The sequence below is a fragment of the Rhea americana genome, unplaced genomic scaffold (genome assembly GCF_003343005.1).
Source record: "Rhea americana isolate MKP2758 unplaced genomic scaffold, rheAme1 scaffold_59, whole genome shotgun sequence".
NCBI lineage: Eukaryota > Metazoa > Chordata > Aves > Rheiformes > Rheidae > Rhea > Rhea americana.
This window is the reverse complement of record NW_028186745.1, coordinates 972,376-993,334: the sequence shown is the minus strand read 5'-3', so window position 1 is coordinate 993,334 and position 20,959 is coordinate 972,376. Positions and strand designations below refer to the sequence as shown.

Sequence of the window (20,959 nt, the reverse complement as noted above, 5' to 3'; positions counted from 1 at the left end):
GTTGCCCAGAGAGGTTGTGGAGTCTCCTTCTCTGGAGATCTTCGAGGCCCGCCTGGATGCAGCCCTGTCTGATGTGCTCTAGGTGATGCTGCTTGAGCGGTGAGGGGTGGACTAGATGATCTCCAGAGGTCCCTTCCAACCTTACTGATTCTATGATTCTATGAAAAAGAACAGTTTTCCTGGAGCCGTTTTGTCCCATCCCTTTAGGCAAGCCGCAGCTCCTCTGAACTGGAGAATTCTACTGCTGTTAGCAGTTTGTTTCCTTGTTTTAGAAGGGCTCTTTGTGTGTGTGTGTGTGTGTGTGTGTGTGTTWWWSTCYMYMYYMTRWKWTTTTTTTTCCCCCCAAGCTACCTACTTCTGCCCAGTAGTTGCTAAGGGCTGAAGAGAAAGGAAAAAAGGTAGATATCCTGTTCTCTCTTCTGAGTGATACCCTATTGCTGCTTCTACTTGTACAACATGCAAGCACACACAACTGAGCAAGCAGAGATTCAGTGCAAGTCCAGCTGAGCTCTAGAAATTTGGGGCCCCCAAACAAGCCTTCAGTCTAAGTAGGGTTGCTTGTGTTTTTTCTCCCATTACAAGGGCTCTCACACCTCACTGGCACAGCTTAGAACCTTTTTGGGAGTACTGAATCAAATTAAGTCAAACAGGTCACATAAATAGTAGAACCATCCTAGGCTCTGTTCCCTTGTGACCCCAGATTGAAACCTTAAATAGACTGCAGACTCCAGAAGATGACATAATTCAGTAGAGGGCTGACTGCCTGGGCTGRCTTTGAAAAAAGCTAACATTAACTTTTTAACAATCATTGTTTTTTTTGTGGCATAATGCAGGACATTTATTGTTTCCCTATTCAGACTATCAAAATAACAAATACCACTGCACTGGTTTACCAGTACATGCCCATGTACATTTTGTGAGACTTTTTTTTCATAATCTTAAAAGCTAGATTTTCTTCTTTCTTTTTCTTCTAAGAAAAAGAAATTAAGTTTAGGTTTTGAAAAAGAGTATGGAAATACCTTGGAAGGGGAAAGAGGATGTTTAGCTTAGCAAGCCAAATGATCCAGCCTGTTCTGAATCCTCTATATCACAGGGAAAAAATATGTTCTCTTATAAACCTTTCTTGCATAGCACCACCTTCCTCAAACACCCACGTTCCACTTGTTCAGGAGGCATTTGCTGTCCTGGTGCTGCCATGGGAAGCACTAAAATTAGGAATTTTCCCTGTTCCTGGAGAGAACATTTGCTTGAGTACCAGAGAGTACTGTTTACTCACCCTTTTGTGAATTTTAATTTCTTCTTCCACTCCCTAAGAGGAACAGTTTCTCTRTGAAGTCAGAGCAATAAGTAAAATTCATAACTTCCGGTGGCCTGACTCTGATCTGAGATGTATGTGTGCCTGAGATACTTCAGAGTAGTTGGCAGGAACAGGGTGACTGCAGATTTCTGGGCACTGTGGGGGATTTCTGCAGCATTTCAAATTGCTGCCACTCCTTGTGAATGCAGTAGTTCATCCAGATGCTTAGAAAATATATCTGGATATTTTTGTAGAAAGACATATTTTTCTTGTACAAAATAAATGTACAAAGCAAGAAAGGACTTAAAACAGTAGCCAATGTCAATAAGAGGTTTAATACATTTTTTTTTTTCTTGAGAAATGACCAAATTCCTTTTTGGCTCATTATCAGCAGCTCCTGGAGGACTGTCTTTTTGTTCTGCATTTGTTTGGACAGCAACAGCACCTACAGCATSAAGATTATCTTGGCATCTTAGATACTGCTACAGTTCCCATGAGTATGTATGGTTATCATGAGGATATATTGCTTTACCATTCTGAAAGCATCCTCTTTTCCTGTGCCCTCATGCACAGCTCTTGGAACATTTACCCATATGGCATAGAAGGCAAAAGTTGTACTAGTATACTGCCCTGTTTAGGAACTTGTTCAAAAAGCAAATGACTCTTCATGAAAGATGCCAAAGAAGCCCCTGTTAACTAGTTAGTCCATTTCTATTCTGCAAGTTTTTTATAGGTCTGATACTGAAACAGGGAAGGCAGATTTCAAACAAACTGACTTGAACAGTTCAGAGCTTACAGTCAGGAGCAGCGCACGTGTGTGATATTGTGCTATAAGTCTATTAGATGCTTGTGTTTTCTTACTGTCTCAGTAATCAGAAACAATACTGAGGTGACGCATATAGAAGGGACTGGTGGTGCTTTCTTCTGATAYCAACTTCAGGGGAAGGAAAGTGAAGTGATTTCAGGATGTCTTTGAAAATACCATCCTTAGTGCTTTGTTAACTGAATATGTGCCCACAGATTCTTGCTTACAAGAAATATACAATTAGGAGCTAGCTCTGTCTGCATGGTGATGAGCTTCTCTTGCAAAAATCTCCAAGTAAATAGAATGCTRATGAGTGTTTTCCTCCTAATTTTAATGGGACAAGGATAAAATCTGTAGATTTTTTTTTTTTTAATGGGATCAGGCTTTGTTTCTCAAGGCATAAGGAGAAATAAAATTACATACATGTATGTACAATGTGGGCAGCAGCAAAGGAGATGTAGTAGGAAGTTCTCATCCAGCTGCTAGAGGAGCAGCTGTTACAGATGAAGTTAGATTTCATGAGCTTCAGGGAAGGGAAGAAAAACCCTATGGGCTGTAATTCTCAAAGTTATTTAAGATTTTAGGCACCTAATTCTGCAGCTTAAAATCTAATAATGCTTCAGATATATTCTGCAGAAAGATTGTCTCTCATAGATACTCTGTTTATTCTGGTGACCTGCTTTATAATTTAGAATAGCACAGTTTTTTTTAAGAAGTAGGACTTCCATTGGCAGACTTTGGGAAATTCTGCTAGCTCTGAATTTTACAATTGTTGTTGCATCTCCYTCTTTTCCAGATGGGATGAATGTGCTTAGTCCTTCTTCAGTTTTCTTTTTTTCCTCTGTTCTTAAGCAGATGCATTAAGTGTCCCAGATGACATAAATCAGCACAGAAAAGATAGAATAATGAGTGAGGAGCAAATTTTTGTGTTACCTAACTGAAGTATACCATAACCTAGGAATAACTCTGGAGAACTAAAAGATTTTTTTTGCACACTTCATTAGAGAAAAAGAATTATTTAAAAGGTTGTTAGGCTAATTTGGTTGTACTCTTGCAGTAGACATATGGATAAGCCACTTGAAAGACATTTGCCCTTGGAGCACTTGTTGAGTGTAGAAAGTTCCACGTTTTCACTGTCTACTCCCTCTTCATAGCACTATTTTGCCTGTATTTAAATCCCACACATTTGTGATTGAGAGATTGAGGTGCCCAGTCTGAGTGGGCATATAAAGATAGGATTATTCCTCCTACTGACTGTGCAAGACGAATGTGTTGCTGTCACTCCTTACAGGCATCATCAGGATCCTTGAAAATGTACAGCTCTTCCCTCTGCCAAGATTTGGTAGCAGGAGAGAGCAGCAGCAGGATCTTTTTCTCTTAACTTGCACTGTGGAGGGTGAATTGGTATTTTTTTTTCTTTGAAATAATATTAGTTCCTATTGGGCCCATGCTGCAACTGTCATTGCTTTAAATCCAATCACATTTACTGTTGATTCTGTATTAGGATTTGTTGGAAAGACACTAAGTATCATTGTATTGCAGGAGAGGGTTTGTGCAGGACTGTTCCTACTTTAGGATCTCCCACTCCCAGTCCTCCAGAGCAGAGGAGCAGTGAGCATATTGGACTTCTGTGAAATTCCCCATTTTGTAACAGGTTTTGTAAYTGTGGAGGAAAGCTGGCTTGGAGCAATTGCCATCTTGCATTGTCTTTTAGTTGTGTTTTATGTTTTTAAAAAAAATAAAAAACAAAACTAGCAAARCAAGCCAGTTCATTTAAAGACCAGATGCTCAACCTCTTTGAATGCACTTTTTAAACAAAATCTTAACACAGTACAGGTACATGATTTGGTTCTTCAGCACTGTTCTGAACCCTTCTGATCTAGCTGGCCCTTGAAGTGCCTGTGGTCATTCTACAGTCTATTACTTCAACATTTAGGTTGGTKCTACTTTTTAGTATATCAGTTGTCAATCTGCTTCTCCTTGAAGAAGCTACTTGGCCTGTGGCATCAGCTAGAGTCTTGAGTATGTTTGACGTCAGCCCCAAAAGCAGTGACCTCAAAAGATGCTCTTGCTTGAGATTGGCATGGCTCAGGAGAAGGTGGGCATCACCACTGACATAATCTGCATGCTTACATACATCRTTTTTATGACTGTATTATGTTAGTAAACGTCCCCTTTGGCTGTAAGGTGTGCTGATCAGACTATTCATTTCACAGTGTATTGGTAGTCTTTGCTTTCATACACTGACATAATACCGTGTTTGTGATGGGATATTTTCAATACACTGCTACTAAATAGCTAGCTAATACRTATCAAAGACTTGCTCCAAAGCCCRACATTTTATTGACTATAATATTTGCTATAGTCAGTAGTTTCATGAATATTATTGCTTCTTTTCTGGGATTATTGCTTATTTGTTAGATGGGTGCCTTGGCTATATCTGCTTCTAGTCATGTTCTGAAATAGTTCAAAGGCTGATGCTGAGATCTCAGTTTCCATGATAGTTTCAGGCTTGCCCCCAGCTCAGAATGAATAGATTAATGTGAACACTAAGGGAGACTTAAATGCTCTAGGATCTTTCTTTTGGAATAAAATCAGTTTGCTGGTTTCAAAATCTCTGATGGCTACAGAAGCTGTTCTACTCTGTTAATTTTCCACACATTTTTCACTGTATGGATTCCTTCACATAGAACAAGATTGGCAGAGATTGAAAAGATTAACAAGGGGAAATCATAAACTCACCACTGTGTATGGAGCTTCTGGTGCACCAGGCCCTTCAAATAGTGGTAACAGTAGCTGAAGCCTAGTGAATCAAGGATAGTGCTACAGAATCCTAAAACTAGCTTCTGTCTAGAGCAGTTGCAGCTTGCTAGAGGTCCAGTTAGGATGGAAAAAAAGGACATCAAGATTATGAAAACAAAAATCAGAATGCTCTGACTTTATTTTCATCTGTGCTATTCTGTGGTTTGGTCTGTGAGCTTTCCTCCAAATGGCTGTAGCAGACTGGCTAGTAGTTTGAAGGAGAGAAAGAAAAAAGGGAAGAAAAAAAAAAAAAAAAAAAAAAAAGCTGAGAAGAGGGGAAAAATTCAAAGTAGTAGTCTCAGATAAGCATACCTTCATAGTTTGTAATTGAGAGATATATTTAAAAGCAAGACAATTAAGCCTTAAGTTTTTAATTATAAAAGCTTATTGGCAAGTGTTCATAGGAGTCAGTGAGGCACAAATGGTGATATAGCATATATTTATCCTGGTTTATTACAGGAATGAGATTTATCCAATAGTGGTGCATATATCCGTGTGTGTGTCTGACTGTCACTCAGTTACTTAGGTAACTTTTCAAAGCTTTAGTCAGTTTYAACCAAATTTGACCTATAGTAGTCTCAAAGGTATTACATTCCTGTAACTATTACATATGGAGGCAACCAAGTAAAGGAGATGAACCTCAGTGAGGCATTGCAACAGGAGAGAAGGCAGCTCACTCTTCCTTGGTTGTCAGAGGAGCTACCCAAGAGGAAGATGCAATGCATGTCTGGCAGCTGGAGGAGCTGTGACAAGAACAGGCACCCCAAAACACCYTGCACTAGGTGCTCCCTCCCCAGGAGTTCTCTCTCAGATGGGAGAGAGCTTCGGTGGCAGCCAGGCCTCCTTAGTTCTGCAGCTCTCACAACAACCTTTTGAAGTCTGTAGTGGTATTGGGCCTAAAAGAGAAAATAGGTTGTGCCCATACCAAGTTTGGGTTTGGGAGATTTTTTTTTTCAGCCATGTAATTTATCATTAATGTTCTTGCTATATATAGACTTTTCCACAGCAGGTCCTGTATTTTCAGGACACTATGCAGACTCAAGTAGGGAATTTTTCCTCTCCCTCCCCCCTCAACTTGTGACTCCACCTGTACCTGCTTGTTACTACTTCCCAGACAATGTTCGCTGTTCCCCGGCATCTTTGAGGTCCTGCTTGCTGTCCAAGCCCATCCTTGACACCTTCATACCCCAGGAACTCTCTTAGAATTGCACTTCTAGAGCTTTAACTGGTCTAAAAATAGTCATGGGGTGGGGGGAKTTTCAGAAAGGATAATTTGACTGAGGGTGTATTGCCTGTATTTGCAAATTAGGGAGCCCAGATTTTCCTCATCGCTATGTTGTTGGCRAACCCCTTCAGGCCATTTCCATTCTCTTCCTAACACCAGGATTTTTCTGTGCACACAAATAGCTAGTGGCAGCATGACCTAACAATGTGTAATTCCTGAATAGAAATGCATGTGTGGGCACCACTTTTTTTTTCCCGTGGAAGTTGATCTGCAGTAAGTTAGAGATATATAAACAAGGGAACTTAGTTCACCTTGGTGAAAAGTACAGAGAGTTACAGCAACTGTAAATACTGTACTTTTTATTTTGAGTATTTTTACAACACTGTGTTTAATATTCCTTAAATTGTGGAATAAATGTAAGCAAACAGAGTAAAGCTGTGATTTTTATGTCCTTTTAAAAAGGTTAATAGCCTGCGTGAGTTGTAAGGCTCTAAACTGAAGACAAGATGGCTACTTGTTTTCTTTATTGCTGCTGTTGCTTGTGACTTGTGTTTTGGGATCCCTGGTTGGTGACTGTTTATGAGGTTCATGTACCTGCTTGGAGCCAGCTGTGCCCTAAGCTTCTCTCTAATGTCTTGAGGGGTTTTATTTAAGGTATAGATATCAGGAGGTAGTGTTCTTGCAATGTCCCATTAGTGTGTCACAGATGTATGGATAACACTGGGGCAAAAAGACATGAGGATCTGCAGAAACCCTTCCAACTTGGGTCCCGGATTGGAAAATTATGATCATTGCAGTGGGCAAGTAGTTTAAGGACTTCAATAATGCAGCAGAGTGAAATAGCAGTTCCTGGGAAACAAGTAAACCTCGTTTTTGAATATTGCTACAGACGGCCTAAAGGGTGCTCCCAGGTTCTTGCCCTCTGGTCACCTGTGGTTCATGTTTACAGATGGAATCTGTCTTATTCCAAGCATACCAAGAGGGGAAAATGTGCACATTTTGCACTATAAACAAAAAATGACATAGTACTCTAATTGCTTAAAATACTAAGGAGTAGGAAGACCTATGCTTTTGCTTAATTTTTTTTCCTATTACTCTGTTTACTGATTTGCTTGTAGGTGTGTGGAAGTCCTTTACATTTACTTCCGTGCTGGCAGAGTTGAAGAGCCCTATGTCAGCATCACCAAGAAAAGGCAGATGCCCAAGGATGGGTACTCGGAAGAAGTTGAGAAAGAAGTGGGCCAAGCTGAAGGCAAACTATGTACACACAGATCTGCATTCAGCAGGGCATCTGTGATCCAGGCATTCCTTGGCTCTGCGCCCCAGCTCACACTCCAGCTCTACATCTGTGTCCTGCAGCAGGAGATCACAGCTGCTAGAAGTAGGTAGAGCTGTTGTTAACACTTGCATGTTTTTGTGGGAGGGAGAGGAGAAGGGTCAGCAGTCAGGTGTAGCTGCCCTTGACAAGAACTGAAAACAGTGCAAAGGGTTCAGTTCCCTGACAGCTTTTGATGATGATACTGCACTCAAGTTGCAKTATCATTACTGCATTATAGCAGCATGTTTTAGACTATGACACTTACTGTAGCATACTTTGTTTGCTGTAGAAATGTTAATTTGATAAGTGACCATTATGGCAGGAGAGGGAGGCAGTTGGAGGGACTGAGCTGTCTTCTCTGAAGAGAAGAAAAAGTTACCTGTTCCCTTTAGATTTCTGGGCAAGCTTTCTGGCAAATTCCTGGGGGTACAATGCAAAATATACTTTGTCATGCTGCATTAAGGAAGACGTACTTTAAAGGAATGCAGTCTCAAATACACACTGAAGACATAAGCTGGCTTTGTGTGTGCCAGCCTCTGAGCATGGAATCAAAAGGCAGGACTGAATAGCTTAATATGCAAAGGTGGCTGTATGATCTCCAGAGGAGTCTCTCAAGTCTTCACCAAGGAGTGCTGTACCACWTGGAATTAGCAGGTCACATCTTTCTTGCTATGGGACTCTTTGCATCTTGCTTCATGATGTGCCCCAGTTCCTTGAAAAATCTTGATTTGCTGGCTGGCTGGTAATAGCAGGATTRTTCTTGTTGGATTGCAGGACAGCTGTTTTCTTGTATAAGATCTTCTGAGATCAAGCTCACCATGGACTGAGTATAGGAAGGGCTGTGYCACCTGTGTGAGCTTCAGGTGCATCTCCGTTGGAAAACAAAATAGCTCTTGTAGCTACGAGACCTTAAAAGGGAAAGGATCTTTATCCACTCCACAGGGAGGGAGGTTGAGAATAGATAACGTGTTACGAACCCAGCTATGTTCTTGTTTGTTTGTTTGTTTGTTTGTTTTCTCTCCCCCCCCCCCCATGCCTTTGTTGACAGCGTACCAAGATGAAGAGCTGAGGTTTTTGGAGAAGCCAACATAGTAGTGTCAGGGTTCTCCCCCAAACTCAGGGAACAGAAAACCTTAGTGTGACAAAGCAGTTAGGGATATTGCTTGSGGATAGAGTATATCTAAAGTATGTATAAAAAAAAGTGTGTGTGTGTGTATATATATATGTATATATACACTATATATATAAGAGAAGTTGTTTAAGACTGTGGCAGTTGACAGTTTAAAGGCATTGTTCCTGACTGTGTCCAAGTACCTCACAGCTATGATGGGCTCTTTGAATGACTGTAGTGTCAGCRACATGGGAATAAGAACAGGGCAGTTGAATCCTTTGCTGAGCAGTGCCATTAACACACAGTTTCCAAGTAGTTAATTGCAGATGGCATCTGCCSGAGAAAGAAAATCTTGCTGTATTTWTTCTGATGCTGGTGTTGACATTATTGTTCACTGTTGCCAAGGAGAAATACTGTGTCCCAGATCATTAGAGAATTATGTATTTAATTATGTTTTGTAACTTTATATTACTTCTGACTTTTATCAGTCACTGCCCAGGGTGACTCTGAATCATAAACTAGTGAATGACCTTCTGTGGTGAAGTTTAAACATCCAGAGATGTTCTGGCTCAACAGAGTTCATATGCATGCATATGAATATATATGCATAGTTAGGCAGAGCAGAACAGAGCCTGTGACAAATGCAGAAGGCATCCTGTGCCTTCCAGAGGTTACACTGCAGAGCCTGTGTAACCATAAAATACAGAAGTTGGGAAAAAAAAAGATTAGGTATTTAAAAAAAAGAAAAAACGGAAAAAAAAAACAGTGACCTAGGAACAACAGCAAAGTCTATTAGACTTCATTCATCAGAAAAACTAAAAAGTGCTATAGGAGGAAGGTATCAAAAGARATCCTAATGTAGCATTTCTCCAGACACCTGAAAATGAAACCAGACYCATACTCAAAACAGATTGAGACTGAATTGGAGAAGCTGAAGAAAAGCCACGTTGCTTTGCCAGTGCAGTTTTTAAATGAGCTGTAMACACAAGTGTTTTATCAGCTGACCGATGTGACAGGCAGACTTACTCTTTGCTTTGTATTAAATTTGCAGTGTCATTCATCCCAAACCTTTTTATTCTTCCTTGAGTTCTTCCATTTCTTATACATACCATTCTGTTATGTTTGTTGTTGTAAAGGGTGGATATTCTTGGTTCCATTCTGGGCATGTGTTCAAACCAAAKCTGTCATCCCTTGAACCTTATTGTCATAAATATATTCCTTTTGGATTTATTTTATCTTCTGAAATATTGAAACTTTCTACAGTCGATTCATTTGGCTTATTTCTGCAGTGATATCTTTTGTCCACCAGTATTATTCAGCCTCCAGAGTAAGCAAGAATGATGCATACTGCAGTTTCAGCTTGGCATTTGTTATATATGCATATACATGTATATACAGAGATTCTCATGTGTAGGAACATAGTTTAGCAGCTGATCCAGCTCTTCTTCCACACATCATCTGGTCTTCATCTTCCTTGTTCTTTGACATCAGTCTTCCAAGGTGTGTGCACTTCTCCATTTGTCCTAGTTACAATATTAATCTCTTCCTTGTGTCTTATGATTTCCACATTTTTTTTTGTCTTGTCTCATCATCAGTCTGTATTTTCTGGATTCCTACTCTATCCTATCCATCATTCTCTGTAGATTTGGCTTAGTTAGTGGTAATGAGGTCGGTATCATCTGTGATATTGAGCTGCTAATCCTTTTTGTCAGCCAGACCCACGATGCATCCTTATTGTATACTTCATGGCACTCATGATGTTCTCTAAATGTTTTCTACTGCCTGATTAGATTTTTGCCCATATCGTGTATTCTTGAAATTTGTCGTATCACTGTATGCCAAACCCACTGCAGCCAAGAATGTAAGATAGAGAGCTAAAGACAGTTGCAAAAACAGGGCAAAGCCCCTAGCTTTGTGGTGGAAGACATAATGACTTCAGGAACTGTTAAGTGTGAAATGCATAAAAGAATTGGTGGATAAAATGCAGCATTGGAAACCCACAAATAATAGCCCAATTTGAGTCCTAGTCCTAGACATTTAGCTCCTTCTTCAGCTACAGTGTAATTGGGAATGAGTTTTTGACTTGTTACTCTGTGAAATCCCTAGTCTGACTTTGTTTTGGGAGCAGCAATTACAGACATCTTTGTTGTGCATCTAGGCTTCACCCTCTAMTGAATGGGTCTGTCCGTATCAGGCATTGTCTTAGAGCCAACTGCAACCTTGTATTTGGGAGAAGGCTGGCATCAGGCTCAGGTCTGCTTACAYAGTGTTGGGCAGATACCAGGACCTCTTCTTTTAGGTATTATCACCTGAAAAAGCCAAGGTCAGGAGTTGCCAGAAAGGCCTGAGTCAGCATTAATTACAAAAATAGCTGTCTGGAGATAGTTGGGAGGATGCATGGCTTGGCCTCTTACCCTTGAAAAAGGGCAAGTCCTCAGCCTGCAGTATTCAATGTGTAAGACTTGCTTCCATTGAGTAGTGATCTTTTTGTAACTTTAAACAGTGTCATTAACAGCAGTGAAGTTCTTTTCTTTGATTGTTGCTTATAGTGATAAAATCATCCCGAAAGGTGGATTTCCCACCATTTTAAAAATAAAATCATTCTACTGAAAGCTGAATGTCGTCTTTTTTTTTTAATGAAAATTTGTAACTGTGACTGCCATCTCCAAGAACAGAAGTTTTTTTTTTTTTTTATGGTCTTTTTCAACTCAGTAGTTTCTGCAATATCACTTTTTGTAGTGAGTATAAAGTCTGCTTTTGGGACAAAGATGAAAAGCCATTRAATGATTTCTAGATGTTTTTGCTATATATCTTAAGATGCTTCTACAGTTTTCTCATCTCAGTGAGCTTTGAGCACAAAATGCYTTTTTTCGTTGTTTGAGCAACATACTTTATGTATTTTTGATCATTAATTGTTGTTTTTAAATGTGGAAATTACATCTTAGAGGCAAAAGTTTTGGTATCTAGATGTTATCTCTAATGAACGAGATAGATGCCCTTATGAAATGTAGAACAATGATTCATTTTAGAAAGCTGTAATATATGAAACACGTAACTTATGGTTCTTCAAAGATGAATATAAGATTTCAGTCATAGATACTTTCTGATGTATTTCTTCTAGTGCAAAGTTCACTTTCTTACTAACTCTAAGTAAGAAAGATCAGGTCTTGAAAAGACTCAGGACATAATAGAAAAAACAAAGTATAACAGTGCCTCTCTGGATGATGTTGGGAGCATGCATCTCTGATTCCTAAGAAAAATATAGCCTTCTGGAAGTGGGGAGGACAGAGAGGAATGTCTTTATAGCATTATTAAGACACATTTAAGATTTAAAAGCCTTAAAGTGAAGTCAGGTAGTGAGCTTAATATTTCTCAGCTTATCAAACCAGAAGACAGGCAGAGTTCTAGGATAGAAGCAGTCAGTCTCCAGGGTTTYTCTTGTTTGTTTGTTTTTTGGGGTGAGGGCAATGTATTTAACTGTCAAAATATTCTTTTGCTGAATTAGTTCATAGAAGTTATTTATTATCACATAGTTCTAGAGCCCATTCCAAACTGCAGGAAATATTCTTGAAAAGAGCCACAGAATATCATTGGTATTCTTGAATGCACTTACTTGCTCTTCTGCTTTTAGCTGATATTTTTGAACTCTTTTAACATTTAAAATTCTCAGATCAAGTGCAGTGCTGTAAAAAGGTGTTTGAAAATGCACACTAAAAATTGAAACACTGGTTATGTGTTTGTTTATTTTCAGAGAATATGTGCACCACCACGCTGGCGTGTATAAACAYTTTTCAGCTTATAAGAAATTCAGATATAAAGGATCTTTTTTTTTCCCCCAGAGTAATTCAGAGTTTCTGAGGATTGAGGTTGGGGGGGAGGTTAGCTAAAAGGATAGAGGAAATCCTGTTAGCAAGTTTTTTGGGATTATAAAATATACTTGTKTCTTTCAAAGTCATGCTCAGAGGTTAATAACTTTAAACAGGAGAAACTGATAATCATGTTTAAATAGCTATAGCAAAACAGAAAATCCAGTCCATTTGAAGGATAATGACACACAGACTGAAGGCTGCAGACGGCCCTGGTTGCTAAGCTCTACTTAAAGTAATTGACATAATCAAGCACTGACAACTCTGTTTTATATCTGAAGCAACACAGTGCTCTGTAGTATGACCAATTAGCTTGGTTACTTTAATTCAAATTCTAAAAGAAACTACTGAATCATTTTTACTGTACTTAACTTATTTGCATTTGAGATGTTCCTTGAATGGAAAAAAGGCAAAGGTTGAAGCTGAAAGTATGGAATARGGGTGCCTAAAATCAGTCCCCTAAGTCTGCTAATCATCATACCAGTAAAAGTGGTATACGAAGTATGCTAATGCTAACAAAATGGTTGATTAGCACCTCTGAATGTCAAGATATTTCTCTTTGAATGTTTATGTYGTACATCTAGAGTTCTTATACATCTGTACCTACTTAGTTTTGAAATTTTCCCCTAGTTTGTTCCCAGCTTCCAGTATGCTTGTTTATGCAGCACTGTAATTCACATCTTGTGCGGCATTCAGCTGGCAGAGTGCTGTAGCCCCAGAGGTTGTCAGTTGCTGGGTCTTGGCTGTGATAGGGCAGTTCAGAACTCTAGTCTATGTTTCTTTTTCATTTTTGGCCAAGAGACTCAGCTGATAAATGTGCTAGAGAGCTTTTGGGACAATGGTGTGAGCCTTTGAGTGGCAAGACGAGGTGCCCTGCTTCAGTGCCATGAGGTTTTCCCTCTGTAAGGCTGGAAGGCAAATTAACAGCTGGCCTCTGCCACTTTCTACTGAATATAAAAGCAGTGAAACCTCTTCACGTGAGGGAGTCAGGGTCAGTGGGAGATTACTGAAAGGTGATCCYGTAGAACTACATGGTCTAAATTTTAAAGAAATTTTTTTAAAGTTTTCTTTTTTAAAAAATGCATGATATAGATAGATATAAGGAAAATGCARTGTAGCAAGGTGAGCAAATATCTGTCTACACAGGCTGAAAAAGTGAAAACAGTTCTGGGTATAATTCTGGCCTCTGACTGCATGCTCTGGCTTTCATTTTTGAGCTCCACTGCAGGCCTCTTCTGTGTACTTAGGCAAGTTGCTTCAGCCCAGAACTTCAAAAACATTGTGGTATCTGCATGCCCAAATAAGAATTTTAGCTTCTGTCTCTGTTCTTCATCTGTACACAGAGTTAATAGCATTCCTCTGTGAGAATAATATTGAAGTTTGAGACTAACTTGTSTATCTTTATTATTAAGCTGTATAATTACCAAAGATAGTTTATGTACAAACAGCTCTGGGTGGGGGGAGACCCTTGTGATCCTTCAGTGCCTTTTTGCTTTGTATCTGCTTGGAAAAGAAACATATGATGAAGAAAATGGGAGGCAAGATTAGCGTAATAATCCAGAAGTGGATACAAGGAATGACTTTTTTGGTATTACGCCATGAAGACTCTCTGCATTACTGTGATTACTTCTGCTAAGCTGGAGGTTCTGATTTGTCTTTTCTCTTTATAGGTATTTTTATGGTCCTTTCTCTCCTGTCAATTGTATATGGCGCCTTACGCTGCAACATCCTGGCTATTAAGATTAAGTACGATGATTACGATGTCAGTGTGAAACCAGCTGCCTACCTCTGCATATTCATGTGGAGAAGCTTTGAAATTGCTACACGGGTTATAGTTTTGGTCCTTTTCAGTTCAGTCCTTCAAATCTGGACTCTCCCTGTTGTACTAGTGAATTTCTTTGGTTTTTTCTTTTATCCTTGGATTCTCTTCTGGCAAAGCAAGTCCCCATTTCCTGAGAACATAGAGAAGGCATTGAGCAGGGTTGGCACTACCATTGTCTTGTGCCTCCTCACTTTCTTGTATGCTGGCATTAACATGTTCTGCTGGTCAGCAGTACAGCTGAAGCTCAATGATCCTGACTTAATTAATAAATCCCAAAATTGGTACCGACTGACTGTGTATTATATGCTGCGATTCATTGAGAATGCATTCCTTCTGCTGATGTGGTACATCTATAAAACGGATATCTACCTGTATGTCTGTGCCCCGTTGTTGGTTTTGCAGCTCCTGATAGGTTACTGCATGGCTGTCCTCTTCATGTTGGTGTTCTATCAGTTCTGCCACCCATGCAAAAAGCTCTTCTCATCCAGCATTTCTGAAGGTTTGCTGTCCTGTTTCAAGTTCCTCTGCTTTGTTTGCAAGCCTTCCAAATCCACCACACTAATGGACAAAGCAGACTTAAAATCACGTGCTAATACTGATGAAGCCTGGAGCAGTAGCAAGACAATAGATTCTCAAAATGGGAATCCTCATCAGAGTKTTTCTTCCAATGCCTAGTACAACAGGTAGCAGCAGGTGCCTTTGGAAGGTGCAAGATCACCTGCTGGGAATATTATGTATATTGGACATYGTGTGTTGTAGATGAGTTTTTGTTTTTCTTGCAGATGTAGCACTGCATGAAGACTGACAAACCTACCTTTCTGGGAAACTTAAGTGTATGAGTGTGTTTGTCTCTGTGTGTGTCTATGTATGGACACAGAGCAACCATTGTTTGTATAATTATATCTTTGGGTGTTTTTGCACGTAGATGTATTATCATTTGCTTATCTTGAAATCATTGTAGGAGACATCCTTCAAAAACTGGCMTGATGCTGATCTTACTCAGGAAATCTGAAGAGGATGGAAGGAAATGAATTTTGTTTCAGATAGGATACTATTCTGGCATGCCACCCTAGCATGGAAAAGAGCAGCATCCTCGACTGTATATTGACTGTAGCTGTGGTCTGCTTTGATCAAATGGCAGACTTTTTTTTTTTTTTTTTTTTACACTCTAATCAGTATAATAAGACAATACCTGTCTCTTGGACTTCTGCAATTCACTGTAGTCTAGGTTGCCAAGAAACAGACAATTAGACACCACTAATACTGAAATGTGACTGTTGCTGAGAATAACCAGAGGGGTTATTGGCTTATGCACTCTTTTACTCTTTATGATTGCTGCTTGCTAATAAGGAAATYAAAACAGTAATCGTAAAGTTCTGGAATAGCTCAGTGTCCTGACATTATCATATAAATAATCATATTTTTGATGTTCTGGTATATTGGTGGGATTCGCTTTATATGATTTTAAATGCCTAGAAGTTGGGCAGATAGTGTGAACTAGCAGTGTAGGTGCTCTCACTACATCTCCAGAGAATGATTCAAGCCATCCTAAAATATTGTCCTAGGCAGGTGATATTAATCATTCCCTGGAGAGCTATTACTGTGTTGACCAGATGGCTTGACAGTTAGCTTAGACTAGACACATCACTTTTAGATGACTAAAGTTAAGAGACAGGCACCTCTCTGTCAGGGGTTTGGTAGTGCAGCAAGCAGGGAACTGAACATGTGGAGACAGAGGATCTTGAGTCCTTTTTGAGCCTGTGATATGTTAGTTTGATACAAATAATTTAAAACACTGCCACCGTTACCTCAGAAGTACCGAAGGTTTGAAATCTCCTAAAAGAGGAACCAGAAGACATTGGCTTTTTTCTATGCACTGTATTACCACAATTAATTAAAAGCATTTCTGTATTTTGTAAATTGCTGATAAAGTTTTAACAGATGGACACTCAAGAAGTGCTATGTAGTAGAAATACACAAAACCAATTGTGTTTTGAAAAGTAAGCTAAAGTTTTTTGCACTTTGTTTGCTTAGCATCTTACATTTCTTCTGAGTATTACACRTTATGTCTGCTAGTGGAAACAAATAATTCATGACCCAAAGCATGTTTTAGTGTCCTCAGTTTTGCCTCCATCCTACCTTACGGAAGATGTGAAGTTCTTCAGAGGAAGGGATACCAGCATTTTACTAGAAAGGTCACAAGTTGGGGACTGAGGTCATTTATAGTGAAATATGTCATATGCAGTGCTGCAAAGAGCTAAGCTGTTTTTATTGTTCTTTACTGCACTGTAAATGAATGTGCTTTGCTTCTATAATGGAGGATTTTTTTTTTAGGGAGGAGTTGGCTTGATGTGTGTGATATATGTATGCAGATCATTAAAATAATTGTGGGTGATAATGGGAGTTAYTGGCTTGAGCTTGTCATGGGAGTGCACCTCACATATCAGGGGAAGACACCAAACCTTTCTGTTSTCATTTTGCTCCCTGAGGAGGTTTAGAATAGTGGAGTAATTTCTTGRAGACACTACAGTGTTGTTTTTGTATGTAGAAGAGTATTTCATTAAAAAAATAATGGTGAATTAAAGGAGCAAGCGAGAATGTAAATGCTTGCCTCCGAACCTACAGAGTTTGGTACAGAGGGCCAAATTTTCAGATATGCTTAGCTAAAATTGAGCATCTAACTTCACAGTTGGACACAGATTAATAATCATGGAATTATGGTTCAGGTGCCTAAATACAGATGTAGCTAGGCCTGAAATTTTCACCTTTGAGAGCCACAGAGGCTTATATGTAGAGGTACTTCATATCTAAATAGATAGTTCTGAAATCTTTAAATCAGACATCGGACACTGATGTGGTTGTCATTTTTGGCATTTAAAGACAATAGAATCTCCACAAACCTCACTCAGTGAAACGTTTATGCTGTAGTTAACAGTCAGAGACTTATATCTAGGAGTCCAGTGTATATATACATAGTAAGTATTATTTAACTTCATCTACAATGATGAAAACTGATGTATATGAATATTTTAGAGAATGTGCCATATTACTTCCTGTTTTTATACCAACCTCCTAACATGCATGTGTATGACACTGAATATTTAAATCATAATTATGGAAAAATTTTGTATGGGTTATGTTACTATCCTAGGTTTTGTCTTAGTTGTATCAACTAGCCAAATACATTTRGAGTAACCATTCAAACACTCCATCAGCATGATTGCTGTTGCTTTTGCTGTGCCTCATATCACCATAGCATTAAAGGCTGCTCTATATATGTTTTCAATCTAACTGTATTGCCATTACTAGTAAAAAGAGAATATGAGGAGGAGTCAGAGCCATTCTGTTGTTTAAAGACCAGTGTATTAAAGGAGAAGGTTATTTTTCTGAAGTGTACTGTACAGCTAGGAGAGGCATTACTTTCATAGGTTCRTGATAGTCTTATAGTGTTGTTATCAATTCACCCACTGTCTGCACTGAGAAGAGGATAGCAGCAGCAAAGAATGTATATGTATGTATGAATGAGTGATGTCTTGCTATGAGCTTACTGTAGTTTTACTCTCCTCTATAAATGTTAAAGAGGCTTAAGTGTTCACTGAAAGGATATAGGGCTAATGWTAAAAATTCTGCTTGAGTAGTCCCAAGTCACACACAGGATTGCTCAGTAAGGATTGTTTATGTATATAACAGTATGCAAGGTCTGGCACATAGATATTTTTATACTTGTAAAACAACACAAAATTAAAATGCTGAACCATTAACTTAAAATTGTGTTGATCTCAATTCTTAGTACACTGCTATCAGGAAACTAAGCTAAAGGTTATAGCATGTTGWAATCTGTTACCGTGCAGCAGAAGAGATGTTTTCAAGCAGATCTTTCTGGATAGAACAATATCCTGTGACTGTTAGTGAGTTCTGTACCTAAAGCCAGTTGTGTTTCTAATGATTTTTAGCTGGCAAGGTTCTTAGCAGAAAATCTTGTAGTAGATGGGTGATTTAAGAGAACAGGGTCACGTAAAACAAGATCAGTATAGGCTATTTATTGTCAAGATGGGAATATTTAGTTGTTTTACATTGGTAAGCAGAAAGAAATCATCATTAYTTTATAAAGGACCTCGTAACTTTTTCTTCCTGCACTCTCCTTTTCATACTTAGCTGGATTTATTACATGCTTATCTCTGTGATCTTGGGAATAGCCACCAAAATCCCATTGAGGGCTATTGTGGAGGCACCTGAGTGCATAAAAACTTTGTAACACATTTTAAGTGTTAGTAAAAATACGTATATGAATATATACTTTTATAGATATAGGTACATTTTATAGATATATAGATGGATAGACATACAACTTCTAACAAATTGTAACTTGTTACACATTGCTTCCCTTCTTACATGCTGCCTCCTTGTTAGATATTAATCTCTTGCTTTTTGTGGCCACTGCACGTCATTATTGAAGGAGGAACAGCAAAGAAGGATTTTAGGAGTCCTAGTGGCAGTGAACAACACTATCTGCCAATGAGAGCTGCCAAACCTGAAATATAAAGAAAATGATTGATCTTTTTATATGTTCTCTTTAGTCTCAATGAATCACTTCTAAATGAATGAGCAGTGTGTGTGTGTGTGTATATATATATATGTATATGTATATTTTGCCACATACACATCACAAACCTAAGTGAAAAATTTCATGCACAATGTTGACAGCTATAGAAATTTTCATCACAAATTTCTTGTTAGTGAATATTTACCTTCAGATCCTGCATGTGTGTTTTCAAGAGGATCCGTGTTCTGTTTTCAGCATAGCTTTGTAAAGAAAAGAGTTATGTGACCATGCTGTTTCTCTGTCAGCCCTGTTCTCCTCATCTCAGTCATTGGCTAACTTATAACTGAGTTTTTCTGAGGGTAGAAATCTGAGAAACAAGTAGTTTGACAAGTTTAGTGAAGACTAGCAGCTACCAGGAGGAGATGTGAATTGATCCAAAATGTTCCTTCTAATAAGAAATGTTTCAGTGTGAGTTACTTGTTTGTTCTTCTGGCTGACAGCTTAATGAGCACTTACCAGCAAAGTAATTAGCACTCTCAACTATCCACAGCACCTACTATCTTGACCTTGGCATGAAGGAGGGCTAAAAGTCCTGGGGGAAGAAGAGACACAGGTGGGAAAGATGAGGAGGATGTCATAAAGTCRTGTGAAGTAACAGGATTCACTTCAGTGTGAATCAATACGGCTTCTACAGGAAATTAGTCTTCTGGAATTGCTCCATTGCTTGTAGAACAACTTAATTACRGAACCACAGAATAGCTGGGGTTGGAAGCAAGCTCTGGGTATCATCTGGTCCAACCCCCCCTGCTCAAGCAGGATCAGCTAGAGCAGCTTGTTCAGGACTGYRTACCCAGTTGAATTTTGAGTATCTCCAAGGATAGAGAGACTCCATAACCTGTCTGGGTAATTGATTCCGGTGTTCAGCCATCCTTGCAGTAAAGAAGTGTTTTCTCAGCTCTCTCAGCCTTTTCTCATACAAGAGATGCTTTGATCCCTTAATCATCTTTGTGGCCTTTTGCTGGACTTACTGCAGTATGTCYGTATCTTGGAGAGCCCAGAACTGGACCCAGCCCTACAGATGTGGCCTCATCAGTACTGAGTAGAGGGGAAGGATCATTTCTCTCAACCTGCTGACAACACTGGCTAATGCTGACTACTCTCAATCACCTTTTTGTTCTTCACATGTCTCGAAATAATCCAGGATTAGTTGCTCCATCACCTTCCCAGGGATTGAGATGAGGCTGACCAGCSTGTAGTTTCTCAGATCCTTCTGACTCTCTTAGGAGTGAATTTTCTTACTTCCAGTCCTCTGGAATCCCTCCTGATTGCCATGCCCTTTCAAATATCAAGTGATGCTTGCTATTAATTTCGTAATGTTGTTGGCTAGCTCCCTCAGTGCTCAAGAGGCATCCTGGCAGGGCACTCTTAATTGAAAGAAAGTTTCTAACCATTGTTGTCAAAGACAAGTTTTTTAGATTGTCATCTTTTTTTCAAATATGTTGACTTTGCAGCCTGGTTCAGGGTTGGTGATACTCAAGGCTTGCAAACTGTAATACATTCTAAAGGAAAATTTTTGGAAATTTTTTCTTAATTTCCCTAGTAGTTCCTAGATTTTTTCCAAAACAGCTGACAAACTGAAACTTGAACATACTGTAGTTTGACACAGCTAGTAAATTTGATTGGTAGAAAATGAAAGGTTTGAAAAGTAGGAGGTGTTAAAGGTCATATAATTTCTTATTGACAGAAGATAAGTTTCATAAAATTGTTAGGTATCTCAGGTTCACCTCAAAGCTAAAGCCAAAATGAAAGRTAAGTGCTTCGAGATGACAGTGTGCAGTGTGTCCTTTTCCTGAGTCTCTTCCTTRTATGAACAGCAACATTATATCTTGTAAAAAAAAACAAAAAAAAAAAAGTTTTATCCTTTTTCAGATTTTTCACAGTCATAAGGAAAATCTCTTGCTGCTGAAATTAAATTTTACAGAAAAGTGTCTGTTAGGTGTGAAGATTTCACCTTTAAATGTGAATGCTTCCATGATAGAATCACAGAATCAATAAGGTTGGAAGGGACCTCTGGAGATCATCTAGTCCAACCCCCTTGCTCAAGCAGAGTCACCTACAGAATGTTAGACAGGGTTGCATCCAGGTGGGCCTTGAAGATCTCCAGAGGAGA

At 39.0% G+C, this 20,959-nt stretch overlaps 1 protein-coding gene across 1 annotated transcript in view; it reads left to right on the top strand.

Moving 5' to 3' along the window:
• Nucleotides 1-15,608, top strand: part of XK (X-linked Kx blood group antigen, Kell and VPS13A binding protein) — an 18,548-nt gene extending 2,940 nt beyond the window's left edge. The window contains exons 2-3 of the mRNA XM_085319432.1: nt 7,248-7,510; nt 14,095-15,608. Of these exons, the coding sequence (XP_085175558.1) occupies nt 7,248-7,510; nt 14,095-14,921 (1,090 nt within the window). The 3' untranslated portion in view covers nt 14,922-15,608. The remainder of the gene's footprint in view (nt 1-7,247; nt 7,511-14,094) is intronic.
• The last annotated feature ends 5,351 nt before the right edge of the window (nt 15,609-20,959 follow it).